The sequence below is a fragment of the Malaclemys terrapin genome, chromosome 1 (assembly GCF_027887155.1).
Source record: "Malaclemys terrapin pileata isolate rMalTer1 chromosome 1, rMalTer1.hap1, whole genome shotgun sequence".
Classification (NCBI taxonomy): domain Eukaryota; kingdom Metazoa; phylum Chordata; order Testudines; family Emydidae; genus Malaclemys; species Malaclemys terrapin.
In genome coordinates, this window is record NC_071505.1 from 258,917,632 (window position 1) to 258,943,446 (window position 25,815).

At 43.0% G+C, this 25,815-nt stretch overlaps 1 protein-coding gene across 11 annotated transcripts in view; it reads left to right on the forward strand.

The window, feature by feature from the left end:
- Positions 1-25,815, forward strand: part of GPC5 (glypican 5) — a 1,011,494-nt gene that overhangs the window by 39,619 nt on the left and 946,060 nt on the right. For 10 of the 11 annotated variants that reach the window (XM_054011983.1, XM_054011992.1, XM_054012006.1 and 7 more), the window contains exon 2: positions 3,124-3,285. The exons of the other annotated variant lie outside the window; for it this stretch is intronic. In XM_054011983.1, coding sequence (XP_053867958.1) covers positions 3,124-3,285 — 162 coding nt within the window. The remainder of the gene's footprint in view (positions 1-3,123; positions 3,286-25,815) is intronic. 11 annotated transcript variants of the gene reach the window in all.

Sequence of the window (25,815 nt, forward strand, 5' to 3'; positions counted from 1 at the left end):
AGAAAGCACACTGTATTGGGCCCAGTAATGACCAAACTGGCCCTGCAATAACTGCCTTAAAGGCTGTCTACTTGTGGCCAGTTTGGATTAAAAAAATAAATAAAAAGGGGACAGTAGGCTCTTGCAAGTTGTTTCATGTTCTGAGTGACAGAAATTCTGAATATGTGGTTTGAGGAAACTATGTACGGTTAGGCTCTAAAGTCTAAGGGCAACTGGGAAGGTGGCTGTTCTTGTTAGGAAATAATTGTTAATGGGGTCCAAGTATACCTGATTAGTCTCTGAAGCAAGAAGCAAAAAGATTTTTCTAGTTATAAGAGCTTCCTGCCCCCTCTTTACTGTATTGTGTATCCCTGACTTACTGGGGGGCTAATATGAATGCCTCCATGAATCAAGGGATAGTGCTGTTTATACATGGCTGGAGTTCTAGACATTTTATGTATGCACCGGGCAACATCAGTGGTTGTGGGCAATTTCCTTTGTGAGGAGACTGAACCAGTTAACATCCTTGTTTTGTTTACTCTTTATCCCATGTGACATTAATTTGATTGGGGAAATGGGAACCAACTAAGCTGCATTTGACTGTCTTCATTAATGTTCTGGTATATAGTTTTAATATACATGCTTTAAAGCCTTCATATAAAAATCTGCTGTTCCACTATGACTCCATGGACTTCAGCAGAGATATTCTTGATTTACCCTGATGTAACTAAGAATAAATTTGACCCAATGAAGTCATACATTGCCCATCTTTCCAGAACACTTGGATATAATCCTCAATAGCTTAAATTGTTGTTAAATAGCTTTTTATGAAAATACTATTTTAAACACCCTGATTTGAGACCTCTCATGAAATATTCATTGTATAAAATGTATGCCTCCATTCCTCAAATATTATTTACCGTATCTTGGAATGATTTAACAGAGAGGATTAGAAATAGGATTTAAAAAGTAGCTAAAGGAATTATATGTATATATGTATAAAAGCTCTTGTAGATTCAAAGCCAGGGGAATGAAAGGTGAATGAGAATAGGTAGCAGTGTGGTTAGAAGTCAAGAGTAAATGACATCAGGTTTTGTCAGTTTTATCCTGGGCAATTTCCCCATTTTCAATCTTGCAGTCCTCATCCTATTGTTCTCCTCTTCCATCTGTCATGAGGAGGCTCCAGCATGTAAACCTAGCAACAGAATTAGACTTTCAACCAGAGAGCAGATTTAAGAGGATTTCTCATGTAAATTCCTAAGAAATCTCTTGATACATATCAATAAAAGTTCTGTATTTGAGAACAGAATTTAACTCTTAGACAGACCTTTTAAATAATGCTATGTTTAAAGTTATAACTTTTTTTCCTGGAAATGTTGATTTACCCATTTTTAGAAGTGAACATTTGGATACACTGCAGTTTTTTAATTAAAATATTAATATTTCTTCTTAGATCTTTACACTTTTCATTGCTCTGTATTACTTTATAAAGGGGAAAACATATCAGGTATTCAAATAAACAAGATAAATAAAAATTCTCCATGGATCTGTTTTTTGTGGAACAGAACCAGACATCTTTGAGAGCTTTGGGTAATGCTTTCATCTATGTCAGGAGTGGCCAAACTTACTGACCCTCCGAGCTGCATACAACAATCTTCAGAAATTTGATAGCTGGGGTGCACCTGTCCGGGTTCGGGGCTTCTGTCCCATGGGAGGCACCTGTCAGGGCTTGGGGCTTCAGCCCTGTTCCTGCTGAAGCCCCAAGCCCCAGCAGGCATGCCCCAGGGGGCTGAAGGCCCAAGATTCCCCCTGCCCTTTTCTCCCCCCCGCACCTTGCTGGGCAGAAGCCCCTACTCCACCACCCTGCTGCAAGGCGGAAGTCTCAAGCTCCCCACCACCAAGTCTGGTAGGGTGAAGAAGAATGGGGCGGGAGGGTTGGGGGGGGACTCTGTGAGCCACACTTTAACTGTAAAAGAGCCTTATGTGGCTCGTGAGCCACAGTTTGGTCACCCCTGACTTATGTCATCTTTGTTACAAAAAGGAAATTGACTAAGCGGCGGTTCTGCAGGAAAGGACCTGGGGATTACAGTGGACGAGAAACTAGATATGGGTCAACAGTGTACCCTTGTTGCCAAGAAGGCTAACGACATATTGGGCTGCATTAGTAGGAGCATTGCAGCAGATTGAGGGAAGTGATTATTCCCCTCTATTCGGCACTGGTGAGACCACATCTGGAGTATTGCATCCAGTTTTGGGCCCGCCACTACAGAAAGGATGTGGACAAATTGGAGAGAGTCCAGCAGAGGGCAATGAAAATTATTAGGAGTCTGGGACACATGACTTATGAGGCAAGGCTGAGGGAACTGGGGTTATTTAGTCTGCAGAAGAGAAGAGTGAGGGGGGATTTGATAGCAGACTTCAACTACCTGAAGGGAGGTTCCAAAGAGGATGGAGCTAGGCCAGTCGTGGGCAACCTGCACGTGGCCTGTCAGGGTAATCCGCTGGCAGGCCGCAAGACAGTTTGTTTACATTGACTGTCCGCAGGCATGGCTGCCAGCAGCTCCTAGTGGCCGCGGTTCATCGTTCCCGGCCAATGGGAGCTGCGGGAAGCAGTGGCCAGCGTGTGCCACTTCCTGGAGCTCCCATTGTCCAGGAATGGTGAACCGCAGCCACTGGGAGCTGCAGACGGGCAATGTAAACAAACTGTCTTGTGGCCTGCCAGCGGATTATTCTGACAGGCTGCATACGGCCCAGGGGCCACAGGTTGCCCACCACTGAGCTAAGCTGTTCTCAGTGGTGGCAGATGATAGAACAAGGAGCAATGGTCTCAAGTTGCAGTGAGGGAGGTCTAGGTTGGATATTAGGAAAAACTATTTCACTAGGAAAGTGATGAAGAACTGAAATGGGTTATCTAGGGAGGTGGTGGAATCTCCATCCTTAGAGGTTTTTAAGGCCCGGCTTGACAAAGCCCTGGCTGGGATGATTTAGTTGGGATTGGTCCTGCTTTGAGCAGGGGTTTGGACTAGATGACCTCCTGAGGTCTCTTCCAACCCTGATCTTCTATGTTTCTATGATCTTGTATGTCACAGTGCACTGTACAAATAATGATAAATTTAGAAAATAAAAGTGTATTTCTTTCTCTAGGGGCTGATCTTCAAGTTTGTACATCTAAAAATCTAACGTGTTGTACCAAAAAGATGGAGGAGAGATACCAGATTGTAGTAAAGCAGGATATACAACAAGTGCTTCAAACATCAAGCTCTACTTTAAAGTTTTTAATATCTCATAATGCAGCTGCTTTTCAAGGTAAATCTTTCTGCTGTACATGTCAAAGTTTGTTCAAAAAGCATTTTCTTAACTTTATCATATGCTTAAACTGATCTGTGATAAGTTATCTATTTTAGTTCCTCTTAATGCTTATTGTACTTTATCAAAGAGCGTATTAATTGTGGAGGACTGGCAACTTGACTGTGTGGCTGGTAACAAGTGGTCTTTGAGAAAAATAAGGAAGTGGGTTTAATTAGGCACTTTGTTTAGGACTTTACACCTATGAGTATCTAAAAAGTGTCATGATAAATTTCACCTTGATATGCATGCACACTGCAAAGCCCTCCCTCGGATCAATTAGTCCTTGGCAGGGTTGGTGGTGTAGTAGCCATTAAGCGGGTTCTCTCAACTGCAACCCCTCCACACTGGTTAGGGGTCCTCTGCATAGGCTGAGGTGGAGGGCAGTTGGGGGCATGGAAAATGGGAGGAACATGGGCTACGTGAGTATATGTAATAAACTAATGGAAAGAGAGCGCGCTTAGGGCAAAGCCCTGGTCTTGCTGAAGACAACTGGAGTCTTGCTATTTGTCTTTCAAGGTACTTGTGTGGCCCTGATCATCAAAGTGCCTTGCAAGGATTCATTAATTTATCCTTACAACACCCCAGTGAGGTAGGGAAATATTGTTATGATATGTGAGTGTTAGCTCCCTATAGCCCTGGAAAGCTGCCCCTACTGTTGGCTATATCATAATTTTTCAGCAAATGAAGTGAACTGATAACCCATTAACATTGACACTACATCATCATCCTGTTCAAATGTAACTCTACATAGGCTGAGACTTCAGATGTTAACTCACATGTAACTTGATTACAAGAATATGCCCATCTGCCCACACTGTATTCACTCTCCAGAACTATAAACCCTAACACCAAATTCCCACTGTCACGGTTACAGGACTAACTTCACTTCTGTCCTTTTTCTGGTCTCTGAGTACATACCTCAGGTGTTAGGCCTCTTGTTCTCATCTGTTTTTGGGTGGTAATTGCTAAGCCTTTGTTCGTCCAATGACTATGCTGTCTAAAGAGACAGGCAGCCATTTTGTCTTTTCAGTGATGACTGTCACCAGAGGGGATAAATGCACTGGGTGCTTTCTGATAGGATCTTTACTTTGGTCTCCTTTATTTTTCTTTTAATCAGAAATAAGTTATTCAAATTAAGTGTCTGTTTTCTCTTCATGTATAGGGAAAAATACCTCTTAAAATTGAATTAGCTAACTTGTAAGGAGCTTTTAATATTGAGGCTTTAAAATGAATGATCAGTTGTATATTGAATTTCCTTTTTATAGAAGGAAGAATAGATTCATAGATTCCAAGATCAGAAGGGACCACTGTGATCATCTAATCTGACCTTCTGTATAACACAGGCCATAAAACTTTCCCAAAATAGTTTCTAGAATAAATCATTTAGAAAAAGAAATCCATTCTTGATTTAAAATTATCAGTGACTGAGAATCCACCATGACTTTTGGTAAATTGTTCCATTGGTTAATTACTCTCATGTTAAAAAAATATGCCTTATTGCCAGTCTGAGATTTTCTAGCTTCAACTTCCAACCATTGAATTATTTTATACCTTTCTCTGCTAGACTGAAGAGACCATTATTAAATGTTTGTTCCCCATGTAGATACTTATAGACTGTAAACAAGTCACACCTTACCCTTCTTTTTGTTAAGCTAAATAGATTGAGCTCCTTGAGTCTAAAGGATTAGAAAACATGCATTATAGTGATAATCATTCTCATGGCTCTTCTCTGCACTGTCTCCAGTTTTATAAACATCTTTCTTGAATTGTGGGCACCAGAACTGGATGTTCCAGCAATAGTCGCACCAGTGCCAAATATAGAGGTAAAATAACCTCTCTACTCCTGCTTGAGATTCCCCCTGTTTATGCATCCCAGGATCACATGAGCAGCTCATTTTCACCTGATTATCCACCAGAACCCCCAAGTCTTTTTTCAGAGTCACTGCTTCCCAGGATACAGTCCCCATCCTATATGTATGACCTATATTCTTTGTTCCTAGATTTGTAAATTTATGTTTAGCCATATTAAAACGCATATTGTTTGCTTGCGCCCAGTTTACCAAGCAATCGAGATTGCTCTGAATCAGTGACCTCTCTGCTTCATTATTTACCATTATGCTAATTATTGTGTCATCTGCCAACTTTACCAATGATCATTATATGTAATTTTCCCACAAGTCATTGATAAAAATGTTAAATAGCATAGGGCTAAGAACTGATCTTTGAGGGACCCCACTAGAAACACACCCACTCGACTACTAAGTTTAGTAGCTTCTATTTAATATCCTCCAGATATATTAGTGGAATAGAAAGAATGTTATCATCATGACCATATTATGAGACTGTTATCTGTTATTTTTACCAAAGTACAAAACAGAAATATTTATTGATCACTTCTGCCTTTTCTGCATTATTATTGAATATTCTACCATTGCCATTTAGTAGTGGACCAAAATCAAGGTCAGGATTCTTTTGGTTTCTAATATATTTAAAAAACTCCTTAACTCTGCTGGCCAAAGAGTGCCTCCTTGTAGCCTTTTGCTTCCCTTATCAATTTTCTACAATTCCTACCTTCTGATTGACATTCTTTACTATCAACTTGCCCTTTCTTTCATTTGTATTTTTTTTAAATGTTTATAGCTTTACTTCCCCTCAAACCCAGGTGAGAAGGAAATACTGTAGCATGTGTAAGCTCTCAGCCATCTCTAGGTTTAAAACTTTATTTGACCTCAAAGAGATGACTTGTAGAAATTTGGGTGTTGAATGTACAATTGAGTTTAAAAGGAAAATCACCACCAGTGTTACCGAAAATTTGAGCTGGTTGCTAAATTCAAGTATGGCCATTGCAGCCAGATATGCCGAAATAAACTTGCATGGATTCCAGATGTCCTAAAATGCTGTTCTTGATGTGTGTTTGGGTCTTTCAAGTCACAGAACACATAAGTGATTGCTGAAATATTCTCAAGGTCATTCTCATTGGCCTGGGAGTCGCGATCGGCTGAACCTGCGGACACGGCAAGTAAACAAACCGGCCCGGCCCACCAGGGTGCTTACCCTGGCGGGCCGTGTGCCAAATGTTGCCAGTCCCCTTTGTATAGTATTATTTTAGAAATGTATATCATCACTTAATAAAATACTAGTATAATGCATATGCACAAGAGGGAAGAGTTAATATTGCAGACTTCATTCTGGAATTTCCTGACATATGTGCTCTTAACTAAGAAAACCTTAATGATCTTGTGATGAAATTTTTTAAAAAATATATTACATAGTATCATGATATTATGTTGCAAAATTATGACTACAAAATAGATCCAATGCCTACTTTAATCTAAGCAAGGAGGATTAAGTGGATTTACAGACATGTGCAGTATTTGTTTGAGATTATAGTGTCAGGGCCACCCAGAGGATTCAGGGAGCCTAGGGCAAGGCAATTTCAGGGGCCCCTTGCATAAAAAGAAGTTGCAATGCTGTAGAATAGTATATTCTCGGGGGGGCACTGTGGGGTGCGGAGCCTAGGGCAAATTGCCCCACTTGCCCCCCTCCCCCGGGCGACCCTGTACAGTGCTATTAAATGTGATGAAGTTGCAACCAATTAAGTTAAATGAATTATGTGGACAAGAAAATATATTGCAAACTTCTAAACCACTTTCTTTGGTAGGCTACTTGGCCATCAGGTTCAATGAACATTTGTTCATCCCTGTAAAAAAAAAAAAAAAAAAAACAATCTGTGGTGGCAGGGATTCAAATGTTTTCAGTTTCAAAGGTTTCTTAGAAAATGACTTGAAGACCAGAAAACTCTTTTCAGCAGGAGCTGCCATTTCCTACTTCTGGTTTCAAGTGATACATTGCTTCATAGATAATTTGTAATATAGGGAGTCACTTCAAAGCAAAGGTTTAACTTTTTCTTTCTCTTTCTAGTCTGTAGTTCTTTATAGTGAAAACACAATGAAATATATACATAAATTAAATCCAAGCACTTGATGATTTCACATTTCCTTGACTACATGGATAAAATTATTCTGGGTCAGATTATAACAGCACAAAAACTAATGGGCTGATTCCAGAGAATCATAGAAGGGACTGCAAGGGTCATCTAGTCTAATCACCTGCCAAGATGTGGGGTTTGTTCTGTCTAACCCATCCAAGACAGATGGCTATCCAGCCTCCTTTTGAAAATGTCCAGTGAAAGAGTTTCCACAACCTCCTGAGGCAGTTCCATTGTCCTTCTGTTCTTTCTGTTTTTCCTGAGATTTAATCTAAATCTGCTATGATGTAATTTGAACCCATTGCCTCTTGTCCTTCCCTCTGTGGCAAAAGAGAACAACTTTTCTCCATCTTTTTTATGGCAACCTTTCAAGTATCTGATGACTGCTATCATTTCCCCACCTTAATCTCTTTTCCCAACTAAACATACCCAGTTCCTTCAGCCTTTGCTTATGTGTCTTACATTCCATCCCTCTGATCATCTTTGTTGCTCACCTCTGGATCCTTTCCAATTTCTCTACATCCTTTTCTATACATTGGTAACCAAAACTGGATACAGTACTCTAGCTGAGGCCTAACCAGTGCTGAGCTGAGCGATACTTTCACCTCCCATGACTTGAATGCTATACCTCTGTTAATGCAATCTAAAATTGCATTTGCTTTTTTTTGCAACAGCATCGCATTTCTGACTCATATTGAGGTTGTGATTCACCACAACTCCCTGATCCTTTTCAGCAGTGCTGCTGCCAAGTCAGTTTTCCCCCACTCTGTATTTGTGCATTTGGTTTTTCTTCCGAAGTGTAGCACCTTACATTTTTCTTTGTTGAATTTCATTTTGTTGTCCATAGCCCAATTCTCCAGTGTCTCTAGACCTCTCTGAATTTTAGCTCTATCTTCCAAAGTATTGGCAAGCCTTCCTAGCTTTGTATCACCTACAAACGTGATCATTATGTTCTCTATACCCACATCCACATCATTAATAAAGATGTTAAACCACACCAACCCAGAACCCCACTTGAGATCTCCCTCCGATCCAACACCATTTCATTAATAGTTACTATTTTGTTTGCGGTTCTTTAACCAATTATGTATCCACTTAATGGTAGTTCTGTCAAGCCTGCATTTCTCCAGCTTACTTATCAGAATGTCATGCATGACTGTGGCAAAAACCTTGCTGAAGTCCAGGTATATTATGTCCACTGCATTCCCCCATCCACCAAATCAGTTACCCTGTCAAAGAAGGAAATCAAGCTGGTTTGGCATGATTTATTCTTGGCAAATCCATGCTGGCTGCTGGTGATTACCCTTCCTTCTCCAGGTATTCGCAAATTGAATGTTTTATACATTGCTCTAGTAGCTTCCCAGGTATCGAAGTCAGGCTGAATATTCTGTAGTTTCTAGGCTCCTCCTTTCCCCCCTATTTGAAGATAGGCACTGCGTTAGCCCTTCTCCAGTCTTTCGAGACCTCTCCTGTCATTCATGAGTTTGTAAATATTATTGCCAGTGGCTCTGAGATTTCTTCACCTAATTCCTTCAGTACCCTTGACTGAATAGCATCTGGTCCTGCTGATTTGAATGAATTCAGATTGGTCAAAAGATCTCTGATGCATTGCTTACTTAACCCAATCTGCATCCCTTCCCCTTTATTGTACATGATAACTTCGCTAGTCATCCGGTCACATTTTTTGTGAGAAAGCTGACGTGAAGTAGAAATTGAGCAGCTCTAACTTCCTATCATCTTCCGTCAGCTGCTCACCTTCTCCACTGAGTAGCAGACTCACACTGTCCTTGATCGTTCTTTTTTGTCTGACATATCTGAAGAACACCTTCTTGTTGTTACTAATATTTCTTGCCAGATGTAACTCGTTCTTTGCCATGGCTTTCCTGAATTTGTCCCTATATGCTCATGCTATTCCCATGTGTACTTCCTTGGTAATAGGCTCCTCCTTCCATTTCCTGTATGTATCCCCTTAGCTTTTTAGATAGCTAAAAAGCTCCTTGTGCAGCCACATTGGCCTCCTGTGGCTCTTCTTATCTTTCCTCTGTGTTGGAATAACTTGATGTTAAGCCTCTAGTATTACATCTTTTAAGAACTGCCAGCTCCCTTTGACTCCTTTTCTTCCTGATTGGTCTTTCCATAGGACCTTGCCTACGTGGGGGAGGGATAGCTCAGTGGTTTGAGCATTGGCTTGCTAAACCCAGGGTTGAGAGTTTAATCCTTGAGGAGGCCACTTAGGGATCTGGGGTAAAATCAGTACTTGGTCCTGCTAGTGAAGGCAGGGGGCTGGACTCGATGACCTTTCAAGGTCCCTTCCAGTTCTAGGAGATAGGATAGGATACTATTTCTCTGAGTTGGTTGAAATCTGCCTTTTTGAAGTCCAGTGTCCTCGTTTTGATGATCTCAGGTCCTCCTTTCCATAGGATCTTGAATTCTATTAGATCATGATCACTTCCTCCTAAGTTCCCGACCACCTTCATGTTTACAACTAATTCATCCCTGTTCGTTAAAACCATACCCAAAATGGATGACCCCGTAGTTGTTTCCTCAACTTTCTGAACCAGAAAGGACGTACTATGTTTTACTGCAATAGTCTTCCAAAAAATATCAGGGAAGTCAAAATCCCCCATTAATCCTAGCTCTAGTGTGTTAACTAATCTTGTTACCTGCTTGCAGAATGACTCATCCACTTCCTCTTCCTGATTTGATGGTATATAATAGACCCCCACCATAACATTGCTACTGTTCTTTTCCCTGGTTATCCTCACCCAGAGACTCTCAGGACTGTCACTCACTTCCCATTGAACCTCAGAGCAAGTGTATACAGTGCATAAGTGTATACATTCTTGACATACTTTTCCCCATAGTTATCCTTTTGAAACAAGCTATTTCCCCCAATGCTGGTACTCCAATCCTGGGAGTTGTCCCACCAAGTGTCTGTGATGCCAATTAAGTCAAAATTTTCTTCATATACCATGACTTCCAGTTCATCCTGCTTGTTACACACATTCCTTGCATTTGTACACTGGCATCGAAGATATTTTGCAGCCATAGTGCAGTACACTCGGACCATACCTGTACTCTGACCCTACTCTGGGGGCTGGCGTGCCCTTATACTATTCTACACCAGCTGAGCAGGACCTCTACTCCGATGATACTCTTAAGTGGCAGGTTCTGACTGCTTTATGCTATCAGAATGGTGAAAAGGGGGTGTAGTGTAACTGAGAATCAGACCCAACTTGTTTGTATCTAGTTTCACGTAAAAAACAGCATTGAAGGATTGTCAAAAGGCGAGAATATTTAGGTGAGTATTTGAAACTTCATTATTAATTCACACTTGTGCTTGTATTGCAAACAAATCTTTAAGTACTCCAGGGTTTTTTATTTCTATTCAACCTTATTTTTAGTTTTTGGATACATTTGCATACATTATATCTTGTGCTATATATACCTCCTACAGGTGTCAACTCTGGCTAGTATAGGGGTTTAAAGGGGTTTGTAATGATTATGACTCTCTCATGTCACTCTTACATTTTATTTTATGTGACCTTTGAACTAGTCACTTAATTGGTCTCTGCCTCAGTTTCTGAACTGCAAATTGGTGATAATACTACTTAGTATTTGACATGTTTTTATAGCACTTTACAGATATTAACTAATTAATCCTCATAACTCCTTTGTAACATAGGTAGGTAGGCAACCTTCTTGAAGAGGAGGACACTTAGGCAGAGAGGTGAAGTGACTAAGGGTATGTCTATACTAGCACTTTTGTTGGTAAAATTTTTGTTGGTTGGGGTGTGAAAAAACACCCCCCTGACCGACAAAAATGTCACCAACAGAAGCGCCAGTGTGGACAGCACTATGTCGTCAGGAGACGCTCACCTGCCGACATAGCTACCACCACTGCTCATTGGGGATGGCTTAATTATGCTGGCAGGAGAGCTCTCTCCCGCTGGCTTAGACTGGCTACACATGAGACTTTACAGCCGCACTAGTGCAGCGGTACAACTGTGCCACTGTAATTTCATAGGGTAGACATAGCCTTAGGTTGTAAGCTCTTTGGGATAGGCACTGTCTCTCACTGTGTGACCTATAGGTGCTACTAAAATAAATTGGAATTATTTAAACTTTCCTTATGTGAAATTTGTGGGGCATGTGACTTTCTTTTTCAGATAATGTTTTTTGAAGTGAGGTTTCATTATTTGAGGTTCTAATTTATATCAGATACAAAAGGTGACATATTTACATTCAGAAACCTGGAAAATTTGGCTGACTGGTCATAAAAAATACAATACATTTGTTAACATAATGATCCAAACAGGGCACTTGAAGAGACTCACAATGATGATATGAAGTAGGACAGTATTATGTGGAAAACAGTCAGGATGTGAGGTTAATGGTTCAGAACAGACTGAAGTCTGCTATAATCAGTGCAGTTTCATAGAAGGCCATTTCTATTCTATAGCCTTCTATCCAAGGCAAAAGATGTTGTTTTTCCAGTGTAATGCAGGTTATACAGTACTTGGAATATCATTCAATATTCTGATTCCCTCAGTTTTAAAAAAATTATTAAAAGTTAAAAAGATGGAAGAGCAACCAAAATGATACGTAGATGTGAAAATATTATTTAGAAAGAAGGATTAAGGGAATTAAGTGTTTAGCCTAAAGAAATCATATTTTAAGTTTGACCTACAAATGCTAACAAAAATGTTCATTTAATTAGGAATATAATAAAATAAAAACAGGGATAGTAAGGCAGTGCTATACTGTGATAACATGGGACTGATATGACTCCTCTGATCTGGCTCCAGACTTCTATGCTGTGTCCACTTTTATAAGCAGAGATCTGAGTTTAGCAAACACTGGAATATGTGCCTAATATTAAGCATATAAGCAATCCCATTGACATCAGTGTGGGATTGTGGTCCTAGAACATGGAGCTGCTGAACCTGAATGTCATGACTTGGGGAAAACAAAGATAAGTAACAATGTGTGAAATTCATAATGACATGCCACAACATAGGTTTCAAGTATTTTTCTATTTTGTTACAGACGTAAACAGGCTTATTTTTGCCCTAAATATTGCCCAAGTTAAACATTTGCAAGCCAGTCACGTTTTCCAGCACTAATGGAATTATATACTACATTTTCAAGAGACAAGAAGCCAGTTTGAGAAAGAAGCCTTCTTTCTAAGCAAAACTGGACTCGAAATTGGCTGGTGCTTGTTGGGATTTTATTTTTCAGTAAAAACTGTTTTCTTTTATCCAAAACATGCAAAAATCAACTTTTACGTGTGAAAGTTTTCAGTTAAAAAGTAGTCATTTTGACAAAACTGCAAATGAAGCAAAATTTAGAGGAGTTGTAATTGTATGAAATAAAATGTAAACATTCCACAAAACTGCTTTGAGCAAAAATAATGAATTTTACACTACTATAATTGACTTTGTGTGTGCTTAACGTAAATAGTTCAGAAGGAAGGAGAACTATACACACTTAGAGGTAGTATAAAACAAAGAACAATGGGCGCAGAATAATAGAAGACAAATTCAACTTGGAATTCTGGAAGTACCCTGATGGCAACTAGAAATGGACAGCAAAAAGTCCACTTACCCTCCTGTTCACATCTTTCCAGTTCACATAGAAAGTCACCAGCAGTACTGAATAAGACATAGTATTAAGGGCACATGAGCAGTCCAAGTTGAATGGAAAGTTTGATATTTAAAACAGGGACTAGCAGCAACTATTCCCCCAGGATTCATATCCCTCATGTCTTTTCCCTGAATGAAGGGCTGTGAGGAAAGATGGGTCTTGTAGCATGACTAAAAGTCAGCAAATCCGGGCTTTTGGAGAATCGTTGAGGGAAGTGACTTCCCCTGTGATGATCCCATTGTTACTCCAGCTGACCATTAGCTCAATCGCTATAGCAGATTCCAATCTGACATGCTTTTTATTTTTGTCGTCTCAGTAGATCCAGGCTGTAGGGCCAGAATTTTCAAAAGAGGCCAATACTTTTTAGATAGCTCAGGTTTTTTTTATTGCCCAATTTCAGAGGTGCTGATCACACAGTTCCCAATGACTTCTGAAAATCAGGTGCAATTGTCTCAAGTTGGGTATCCAAAAGTAATGTCTGCCTTTGAAAATTTGACCTTAGGAATCACACACTATGCTCTTGAGCACAGAACATTTGGTAGTAGTAAAGCCAGGAAGAGGTCATTAAATTTATGTGAGAGTCTAAATTTTTCTGCTCTGTACATATCGTTTTTGTTTTAATTTGCTTGGCAAATTAAGTCCAGAGTCCACTAGAGAATTTAAAAGGGAAGAACAGTATATTTGTAATGTAACTGGTGTTAAGCCAGGTGTATATCATTAACACGTATTGTTTGAAACTTGCCTTTCTCATAAATTGAATTCTTCATTTACTTGCTCATACTACGTACTTTCCTGACATAATTATAAAATGTATCTTACAGGTCTGACTTTCTTTTGAATGTTTGTTTTATCCCTGTGATGCTTTGTATTTAATAGTAAACTGGTTCTCATTTGAATAAAAGAGCAAAATAAATAATACTAAATGTTCTATTCCTGTGTGATAAGCAAAGAAAGCGTGATTTTTATAGCAGAATTTATATAGAGGCAATGTCTGTGACAGACATGGAGCTGATACATGTAATGTTATGAATTGTGCTGTGTAATAATTTTATGAACATTGTATGTTACCTGGTTAGTGAGAGGGAAATATTGTATATTGGGGTTAGTGGAATGTTTATTATATGCCTATAATGCTTGGATTCAATGGGTTCAGTACGTGAAGGTGACACAATGGCTTTCCAGATTACACCCAAGCAAGCACTTGAAAGACAAAGGCATCCTTCTAAGTTCTACGAGCACGCGAGCCGATTTTGAGTGGCACGCAGCTCCCTGCTGCGGTCCCGTCCTCCAGCCCCACTCAGCCCTCCCGCCCACCGCTCTGCCCTGCGGGGGCAGGAGGCAGAAGCTTGGTTCTGCGGCAGCCAAGCCTCCCCCCTCCCCCACTTCTTCCCCCAGTGTGGTGCTTTCCTGCCCCTCCTCCTCTCCTTCCCTGCGCCAATCAGCTGATGGCCCTAGCGAGGGGGAGGGGGAAGAGCGTCAACGTGCACACAGCTCCGTAGAGGAGGCAGAGAGAGGTAGGGACGGAGCCTGGGGGAAGGGGGTGGAACAGGGCATATCCCTACCAGCCCCCTGCCATGAGCCGCTCAGGGCCGGGGGCTGGGAGCACCCCCATGAGCCGAGCACTCCAGCCTTCTGCCCTGCACCCACCACACATCCCAGCCCTCTGCCCTGAACCCCCACACCCCAACACACACCCGGCCTTCTGCCCTGCACCACCCACAGCCCTCTGACCTGACCCTTGAACCCCCACACACCCAGCCTTCTGCCCTGCACTCCCCCACACCCCCATCCATCTGCCCTGACCTTTGAACCCCCCACACAACCCAGCCCTCTGCCCTGATCCCTGAACCACCCTGCACACCCCAGCCTTCTGCCCTGAACCCCCTCCCCCAGCCCTCTGCCCTGACCCCTGAAACACCCCCCCCCTTCCCCGGGTCTGCGGTCCCGACCGTAGGCCCACTGCTGGCCTAGGTGAACAGAACCCCAGGCTGGCAGCGAGCTGAGCAGGCTGGAGGCGTAAGATCAGCATTTTAATTTAATTTTAAATGACGCTTCTTAAACATTTTGAAAACCTTGTTTACTTTACATACAATAGTTTAGTTATATAATATAGATTTATAGCAAGAGACCTTCTAAAAACGTTAAAATGTATTACCGGCACTCAAAACCTTAAATTAGAGTGAATAAATGAAGACTCGGCACACCACTTCAGAAAGGTTGCCTACCCCTGTTCTAGGCAGAAGTGATGCAGCTGTTTTATCAGGCTGGAATGCTAGCGATCAAAAGGATTATAAACATTAAAAAAGTCTCGATCCCTGCATAGGTTGGTGAGTCACCTGGGGCTATCCAAAGGGTGACATGGTAGGTGAAGGTAATCTCTTTTATTGGGCCAATTTCTGTTGGTGAGAGAAACTGTAGTCAAATCCAACAGCAAAACTTCAGAAGTTATGATATTAGAGAAAGTTTTCTATATTCTGACTATTCAAGAAAATGTCAGAAAATCTAAAACTGGTTCTCACCCAAAACATGATTGTCAAGGCTGCTTCCCCACTTTGAACTTTAGGGTACAAATGTGGGGGCCTGTATGAAAACTTCTAAGCTTAACTACCAGCTTAGATCTGGTCTGCTGCCACCATCCCAAAGCTAATTCCCTTCCCTGGGTAGCCTTGAGAGACCTTCACCAATTCCCTGGTGAATACAGATCCAAACCCTTTGGATCTTAAAACAACAAGAAATTAGCCATCCCCCTCCTTTCTCCTACCAACTCCTGGTGGATCAAGATCCAACCCCCTTGGATCTAAAAACAAGGAAAAATCAGTCAGGTTCTTAAAAAGAAGGCTTTTAATTAAAGAAAAAGGTAAAAATCATCTCTGTAAAATCAGGATGGAAAAATAACTTTACAGGGTAATCAAACTTAAAGAGCTCAGAGGACCCCCCTCTAGCCATAGGTTCAATGTACAGCAAACAGAGATAAACACTCTAGCAAAAGGTACATTTACAAGTTGAGAAAACAAAGATAAACTAACACGCTTGCCTGGCTGTTTACTTACAAGTTTGAAATATGAGAGACTTGTTCAGAAAGATTTGGAGAACCTGGATTGATGTCTGGTCCCTCTCAGTCCCAAGAGCGAACAACTTCCCAAACAAAGAGCACAAACAAAAGCCTCACACCCCCCCCCCAACATTTGAAAGTATCTTGTCCCCTTATTGGTCCTTTGGGTCAGGTGTCAGCCAGGTTACCTGAGCTTCTTAACCCTTTACAGGGAAAAGGATTTTGGAGTGGTATGCCCGTTCGGTCCGTCCTGGAGTGGCTGAGAAAATTGGTGCAAAGCTTGTGCACAGCTCCTTGATCTGCTGTCACTGCAGATGTCCAAGGGTCGCGGAGAGGTTCACCTCTTCCACGCCACCATCCCTTTTTCCTTCATAGTAGACACCTTCAGGCCACTCCGCGTCATCTGTTTCCTGGGTTGTAAACTGGCAAATGTTTAATTCTCTGGAATAAAAGGGCTTAAGAGAATTAACATGGTATACCTTAGGCTTTATGTTGGAGGTGGGGGAGGCTATGAGATGGTCCAGGAGCGCCTAGGAGCTGTTAACTGTGAATGGTCCTTCCCACAACGCTTCCATTTTATGGGCCTGGAGCGCCTTTAAGACCATGACTTGGTCTCCTACTTTGAAGGACCGTTCTCTGGAATGTTTATCATACAAGGCCTTTTGCTCTTCCTGAGCATCCTTTAGGTTTTCTTTAGCAAGGGCCAAAGAATGTCGGAGGGTGTTTTGTAGGTTGCTTACAAAGTCTAGAATATTAGTTCCTGGAGAAGGCGTAAACCCCTCCCATTGCTGCTTCACCAACTGTAATGGCCCCTTAACCTCGCGGCCATACACAAGTTCAAATGGTGAAAACCCTAAACTGGGATGTGATACAGCCCTGTAGGCAAAAAAGCAACTGCTGCAACACTAGGTCCCAATCAATGGAGTGTTCATTTACGAATTTACGTATCATGGCCCCCAAAGTTCCATTAAATCTCTCCACCAGGCCATTGGTTTGATGGTGGTAAGGGGTGGCAACCAAGTGATTCACCCCATGAGCTTCCCACAGGTTTTTCATGGTCCCTGCCAGGAAATTAGTTCCCGAATCGGTAAGGATGTCGGAGGGCCAACCTACCCTGGCAAAAATGTCTCCTAATGCCTGGCACACACTTTTAGCCCTGGTGTTGCTTAAGGGTACTGCTTCCGGCCATCGGGTAGCAAAATCCATGAAAGTCAGTATGTACTGCTTTCCTCTGGGTGTCTTCTTTGGGAAAGGACCCAGAATATCCACAGCTACTCGCTGAAATGGGACCTCAATTATGGGTAGTGGCTGGAGAGGGGCTTTAACCTGGTCTTGGGGCTTTCCCACTCGTTGGCACATCTCACAAGACCGGACATAATTAGCAACGTCCTTGCCCATTCCCTCCCAGTGGAAGGACTTCCCCAACCGGTCTTTGGTTCTATTCACCCCAGAATGGCCACTGGGATGATCATGGGCTAAGCTCAAGAGCTTTACCCGATACTTAGTGGGAACTAAGCGATAACCTTCTTTCCGCCCACTCTCAAGATTTCCCTTCGCTCCGAGGGTATGAGAGAGGCATCTGGGTCTGGGGATCTTTGGTGTGATTGGGGTGTAATGAACTGTAATCGGTTGGGGTTCTTGGGGCAGTGAGCCTTTATATGTCCCAGTTCATTACATTTAAAACATCGCCCTGCTAAGGTATCACCGGCGCGATGTTGGTTGGTGGAGACTGGTGTGGTGGGGTGAGAAGGTGTCTGGGGTTTCCCTTGGGACGTGGGTGGGGCCTGAGGTTGTCCCCGGTGGTAAGGTTTGGTTTCGGGTTGCCCCTTCTGATATTCGCTCCAACTGCTACTAGTTTTTTTCTTTTCTGCCACCTCAACCCATTTGGCTCCAATCTCCCCTGCCTCGGTTACAGTTTTGGGCTTCCCATCTAGGAGGTACCTTTCTATTTCCTCAGGAACACGCTCTAAAAACTGCTCCATTTGCATTAGGAAGGGCAACTCTTCCATAGATTTAACATTTGCTCCTGATATCCGGGCATCCCAATTTTTCCCAGTGTGGTAGGCATGTCGGGTAAATGACACATCGGGTTTCCACCTTAGGGCTCTGAACCGCCGACGAGCATGCTCAGGTGTTAGCCCCATTCTGAGTCTGGCCTTGTTTTTAAAAAGTTCATAACTGTTCATGTGTTCCTTAGGCATTTCAGCCGCCACCTCTGCTAAGGGTCCACTGAGCTGTGGCCTCAGCTCTACCATGTACTGGTCTGTAGTGATGCTGTATCCAAGGCAGGCCCTTTCAAAATTTTCTAAGAAGGCCTCAGTATCATCGCCTGCCTTGTAGGTGGGGAATTTTCTGGGATGGGAAGTGGTACCTGGAGAGGGGTTGTTAGGATTGGCTGTTGTATCCAGCCTAGCCTGTGCTAATTCCAGTTCATGCTTCCTTTCTTTTTCTCTTAGCTCCATAGCTCTCTTGTGGGCCTCCTCTTTGGCTTTTTCTTCTCTTTCACTCTGCTCTTTCTCGAGTTTTTTTTTAATTGAAGCAGTCTCTGACTTTTTTTTTTCGTTTTCTTTTGCTTCTAGTCTGGCCAGTTCTATTTTGTTAGCTACTTCTTTGGTAGTCATTTTCCTGTTTTCTTGTGCTGGGCCACACCCCTCTGCAGTTGACTGAAACTGGGATGCACTCAGCTCAGGCTGCTGCTGAGGTAACAGAGACTTTCTAACTGGCCATCTCCGAGTAGAAAGCAAAAAAAAAAACAATTCAGCTTGTAAATTCCTTTTACCAGTTGTTTGCTCACTGATTGAACCCTTCTCTTAACAAAGACCCTTGTTAAAAAAAAACTTAACACCTCTGCCTTCAGGCAAGGAGAGATAAGATATGCATCTACCTTCAGCTCTGCTTTCCAAGCAGCTAGAAAGGAGAGAAAAAAATCTTACTGGCTTTTGGTTTAAAATAATCCCACCGCTCTGCCACCATGTCAAGGCTGGATCCCCACTTTGAACTTTAGGGTACAAATGTGGGGGCCTGTATGAAAACTTCTAAGCTTAACTACCAGCTTAGATCTGGTCCGCTGCCACCATCCCAAAGCTAATTCCCTTCCCTGGGTAGCCTTGAGAGACCTTCACCAATTCCCTGGTGAATACAGATCCAAACCCTTTGGATCTTAAAACAAGGAGAAATTAACCATCCCCCTCCTTTCTCCTACCAACTCCTGGTGGATCAAGATCCAACCCCCTTGGATCTAAAAACAAGGAAAAATCAGTCAGGTTCTTAAAAAGAAGGCTTTTAATTAAAGAAAAAGGTAAAAATCGTCTCTGTAAAATCAGGATGGAAAAATAACTTTACAGGGTAATCAAACTTAAAGAGCTCAGAGGACCCCCTCTAGCCTTAGGTTCAAAGTACAGCAAACAGAGATAAACACTCTAGCAAAAGGTACATTTACAAGTTGAGAAAACAAAGATAAACTAACACGCCTTGCCTGGCTGTTTACTTACCAGTTTGAAATATGAGAGACTTGTTCAGAAAGATTTGGAGAACCTGGATTGATGTCTGATCCCTCTCAGTCCCAAGAGCGAACAACTTCCCAAACAAAGAGCACAAACTAAAGCCTTCCCCCCCCCCCCGCAAGATTTGAAAGTATCTTGTCCCCTTATTGGTCCTTTGGGTCAGGTGTCAGCCAGGTTACCTGAGCTTCTTAACCCTTTACAGGGAAAAGGATTTTGGAGTCTCTGGCCAGGAGGGATTTTATAGTACTGTACACAGGAGAGCTGTTACGCCCTTCCCTTTATAGTTATGTAGGGTTACCATATTTCAGCAAGAAAAAAAGAGGACGGGAGGAGCCCCGCCCTAGCCCCGCCCCTGCCCCTCCCACTTCCCGCCCCCCCAGAACCCCCAACCCTCCCCCCGTTCCTTGTCCCCTGACTGCCCCCTCCTGGGACCCCTGCCCCTAACTGCCCCCCAGGACTCCACTCCCTATCTAAGCCTCCCTGCCTCTTGTCCCCTGACTGCCCCAACCCTTATCCACACCCCCACCCCCAGACAGACCCCTGGGACTCCCACGCCCCATCCAACCACTCCCCACCCCCTGACAGCCCCCCCCGAACTCCCAACCCATCTAAACCCCTCTGCTCCCTGTCCCCTGACTGCTCCGATCCATCTCCCCACCCCTGCCACCTGACAGCCCCCCCCAGAACTCCCAAACACCCCCCCCTGCTCCTTGTCCCCTGACTGCCCCCTCCTGGGACCCCTGCTCCTAACTGCCCTCCAGAACCCCACCCCCTACCTAAGACTCCCTGTTCCTTGTCCCCTAACTGCCCCCTCCTAAGACCCCCCCCCCAACTGCCCCCCAGGACCCTACCCCCTACCTGTACCCTGACTGCCCAAAACTTTCTCCACTCCCCCCAAAAAGCCCCCCCCGTTTCTTGACTGCCACCTCCAGAACCTTCCTGCCCCCGGTCCCCCTTACCCTGCTGCTCAGAACAGAGTGTTGGGCTCTGTGCAGCCGAGCCGGACACGTGGCTGAGCTCCCCAGCACAACAAAACCCGGTCCCTGGCCCTGCACAACAAAACCCGGTCTGGCCCTGCACAACAAAACCCGGTCTGGCCCTGCACAGTGCTGCTGGACTGGGCTGCAAGGGAGCTGCCGGCTCAGAATGCAGGGCGGATCCGGCTCCTCTACAGCTGCTCCTGAGTCCAGCCCGGGACTTCCCTGCAGCCCTCCCAGCCGCTCGCTCTGCTAATCCCGGACATTGTGAGTGCTTTACAAATTCCCCCCGGACGCTATTTTTAGCACACAAAAGGAGGACATGTCCGGGTAAATCCGGACGAATGGTAACCCTATAGTTATGACAATGATATCTAATGTCTCTGGTCCAGTGGTGGGAAACCTGTGGCCCATGGGCACTGGAAGCTGCAGGTGGCTGTGCAAATGTAAACAAACTGTCTGGCGGCCCACCAACAGATCACCCTGATGGGCTGTGTGCGGGCTGCAGGTTGCCTACCGCTGCTCTGGTCTGACCAACAGAAGTTGGTCCAATAAAAGATATTACCTCATAGGGTGACCAGATAGCAAGTGTGAAAAATCGGGACGGGGTGGGGGTAAATAGGCAGCTACATAAGACAAAACCCTGAATATCGGGACTGTCCCTATAAAATCAGGACATCTGGTCACCCTATTACCTCACCCAACTTGTGTCTCTAATATCCTGGGACTGACACAGATACAACTACACTGCATATCCAGAGAGTGTCAGTGAACTCTTACAAGGAGACATGCTGACAGAGAGAGGCTAGGCAGAAAAGTCTATAGGGAGCTAGTTCTACTAAGGTCCCCATACAGAAGATGGTTAAACACTTGATAAGCTAGACATGTGTAATGCTTTTAATATATATTTTCTTGAAATGCTTTTCTTCTAAACAAATAATACTTTGCTTTAAAGTGTGAAGTTTGGTCACTGATTCGCACTCTCTTTGCCCCAGAGGGAATAGAACTTTGGGGTCTGAGCCTAAGTCAGACCCGCTGAGGAAATAGTAGTTAGTACCCAGGGACTGCAACCCAGACCCCAGTTGGAGATTCACACGATTCCTACCTGAGCCATGTGATGGCTTGAGGCCTGAGATGTGGGAGGAGGTTGCACTCAACAAGACTAGAAGGGGTGAGCGGTTCACAGGGTAACTGTAACAACGTTTTCATTAGATACCATGTTTAGGGTAAAAACTAGTTTTACATTTCCTGACACTTTCTTAAATAATCAGAATATAGAAAACTTTTTCAAATATAGTAACTTATGGAGTTTTACTATTGGATTTGACTGCAGTTTCTCTAATGTTTCCTAACACACTTTCTCTCTATTTTGGCTCTTCCATTAGCTTAAAGTAGTACCATAAATCCAGTGCTCATTGTGTTCTCCACACACAAAGCACCAAAGTCTTTCAAAATGTGATGCACAGAGACATTGTATATGTATATACACTAGCTCAGAGGTGCCGACTTTCTAATGTGCCGGTGGGTGCTTGACCTGCACTCTGCCCCAGGCCCTGTCTCCACTCCACCACTTCCCTCAAGGCCCCACCTGCCTCTTCCCACCCCCGCCCCACCTCTTCCTGCCCCATTCTGTCCCCTTTCCCGAGCACACCCCACCCTCACTTCTCCCCTTCACCCCCCCCCCCCCGGGCCTACTGCAAGCCATGGAACAGCTGATCGCGTCGGGTGGGAGCCCTGGGGGCAGTGGGAGGAGCTGATTGGGTGGGCTGCTGGTGGGTACTGAGCACCCACCATTTTTTTTCCTGTGGGTGCTCCAGCCTGGGAGCACACACAGAGTCAGCGCCTATGCACTAGCTTGCTCTGGTATCATATCACTGCTGTTCATGCGCTTCTGTATTAGCTCAACTGGAGGAGTAGGCAGTAGTAGTGTGGCATGATTGTAAAAGCTACCTTTAGGGCATTTTACCAAACCTTTCTATTTGACCAATCTTGTCCATCATACCCAGAATGTCATTCACAGTATCAATACCCTCCTACTCCCTTTTTAAAAAACCCAAAAGAGGAGAAGAGCCAAAGACACCATAGTGTTTAGGAACTTTGCTGTTACCAATCTATTTTATGTGGGCTGCATTGAGATACCATAGTGATAGGAGGCAGTAGAAACCCCTAAAATAGACAGATATTACAGTCACTTAAATACTGTCCCCACTCCTGCCAGCCCAATTTCTAGTAAATATTTTAAAATATTTGTAGTGATATTTTTGATTTTATTTGATACGTCGCCATTTCTTTCTGCTTTTTCTTATCTTCATGATTGTTAAAAATGAGCACGAATAAAAATAAAACCAGAGAGAAAATTGAAAAAAACCCAAATATAATCACTATAAACTTCAAAAAATATTTTTTTTAAATTAGGATTATTTATTCGAATATCGCCTTCTCTCTCTCTCTCTCCTTACTCCTAGTGGTAGTTAGGACTTTTTTGGGGTAAGAGACAACTCCCATGGAAGTCAGTGCAATTAAGAAAGGCCTTGACCTTGCTGTGTGAAGCCCCATTGATTTCAGTGGACCTCTGCATGGGTAAACAGCTGCCTCTGTGTGGATCATGGAGCAGGACTGGGACCTGAATTGAAGATGAATTAGACATGTGATATGCAATGCTTGCACAAGGAAGTCATTATGTGCTCAACAATAAGACCATCCAAAGCACTGGTAACATTGTTCAGTGATTATGGACTCAGGCTTTTCACTGTAATTCTTACTTGAGCTGAGAATGCTTTATCTCAGTTCTTAGATTGATCTCACTGAAAGGGGACATGGCCACGGTAACCTTGCAGCTGTAGGCTGTCCTAAAATGTTTTTAGACTCTAACATAAAAGCACACTTTTCCTTGGTATTTTTGGAGCTTTTTAAAGTGTATGCATTAGCAGGTCTCTTTAGTCAATGAGAAAATTCCAGTCAAAACTAAACTGATCAAACACAATAGCTAATGGAGTGTTTAACTACATTTTCAGAAGGAAGCTTTGCTGCCAATGCAAAGGTTAAGTATCTGGTTTGCTTTTCTAAACTTCTTACTAAGCTGTTACTCACCAGGAAAGCATTGTGGAAAACTGTCCTCCTCTCACAGGACCTTCCCTTCACACTTGTAGGTACATTAAAGTGAAAACTGAATTTTGATGGTGTTTATTTTTGTTTAAAATGTGTTCATGAAGAGCCAGTAAAGGTACTTTGCATTTAATAGCTTATAATTATGTTTTTGCTCTAATATTTCTTGTGGTTTGACAAAAATAAATATCCTGGGAGCAAATTCTTAAAATGTTAAGAAAATATTTTGTATTCAGTTTGTTTGCATATAATCACTAGAAAATTAGCATGAGGATAATATACAAGTCAACACTTTTTCCTGCTATAGCTCTGAAATCTCCATTCACAATAACTCAATAGGTCCTACATTACTATATTTTCTCCCAGTATAGAAAATGCAGGAGGAGATCTCAGAACATAGTGATTTCGTACAAATTGCATGTCTCTTTTAAATATTAGCTCATAGGAAGGCTAGATATTTTATCCAGTGCTTATGTCGGTACTGTGAAAAAGTGTAGCCTCTGAAATGTATAGAGTTTATTCTTTGACTGTAATACTGGATTCTTAGATTTTTTTTTTTCTCTGACTGATTGCATTTCATTCCAGTCAACTCCTATTTTGAGGCTTACTGTTCTGGTGGTCTGCACATGTTCTGTCAGGGTCAAAAACAAGTAACTAGCCAGGGGTATAACTAGGGCCCCACCAAATTCACTGCCATGAAAAATGTGTCATGGACTGTGAAATCTGGTCTCCTTCCATGAAATTGGTCTTTTGTGTACTTTTACCCTATACTATACAGATTTCACAGGGAAGACCAGTGTTTCTCAAATTGGGGGTCCTGACCCAAAAGGGAGTTGTAAGGGGGTCACAAGGTTATTTTAGGAGGGTCATGGTATTGCCACCCTTACTTCTGTGCTGCCTTCAGAGCTGGGTGGCCGCAGAGTGGTGGCTGTTGGCCAGGTGCCCAGCTCTGAAGGAAGTGCCTCCCCAGCAGCAGCGCAGAAGTAAGGGTGGCAATACTATACAATGCCACCCTTATTTCTGCTCTGCTGCCTTCAGAGCTGGGTGGCCGGAGAGTGGCAGCTGCTGACTGAGGGCCCAGCTCTTCAGTCAGCAGCACAGAAGTAAGGGTGGCAATACCATACCATGCCATCCTTACTGCTGCTGCTGGTGGCGGCTCTGCCTTCAGAGCTGGGTTCCCGGCCAGCAGCTGCCGGTCTCCAGCTGCCCAACTCTGAAGGCAGCACTGCCGCCAGCAGCAGCGCAGAAGTAAGCGTAGCAGTACTACAATCCCCGCAACAGTAAACTTGCGGACCCCTGACAACTTTTTGGGTCAGGACAACAACACAATGAAATTTCAGATTTAAATAGCTGAAATCATGAAATTTATTATTTTTAAAATCCTATCACCATGAAATTGACCAAAATGGACTGTGAATTTGGTAGGGCCTTAGGTTTAACTTCTGATCAGATCTCAGGGAGTCCCACCAAAGTGTGTCCCCAAATCTTGAAAACTGACTATTGCTCATTTAGGCCTCAATCTAGCAAAGCTTTTAAGCATGCACATGACTTTAAGCACATAAGCAGTCCAAGACAGTGAAACTTGCTTAAAGCAATACATGTTTTAAGGCTTTGATATACTGGGGCTTTACCTAAGGAATATATATATACACAGTTGTATTATGAGTAAACTGCTCTTGGAGCAGGTCAGGGCTGTCAATTTATTCATCTAAGAAAGCTGAGATATTTGTTGATATTTCTAAGGATGAGTTGCTTTATGTGGTTGCAAAATGCTACAGAAAGCAGTATTTAATAGGAAGGAAGAGGAAGTAAAGGACAAAAAGAGTTGGTCATGCCCCATGTGGTAGGGAGGAAGAAAGGATGGTCCACTGTTTAGGGCACTAGCCTGGAATTTGGGAAACCCAGATTCAGTTCCTTGCTCTTCCACAGACTTTGTGTTTGACCTTGAGCAGGGTAATTATTCTCTTTGTGCTTCCGTTTCCCATCTGTAAAATGGGGATAATAGTACATTCCTACTTCACAGGGGTGTTATGAGAATAAATAAAGAGAGTCAATTTACATTCAGTGAAGGAGAGAACTTGCTGTGTTTTGCTGTGTCAAATGCTTTATATGGTTAACTTTAAAATGACTCTAATTGAATTGATGAAGTCATTTATCCATACTATAAGCTAAAGCATTTTGTGTTTTTGTAATAAAATGAAAGTAGGTTTAAAAAGC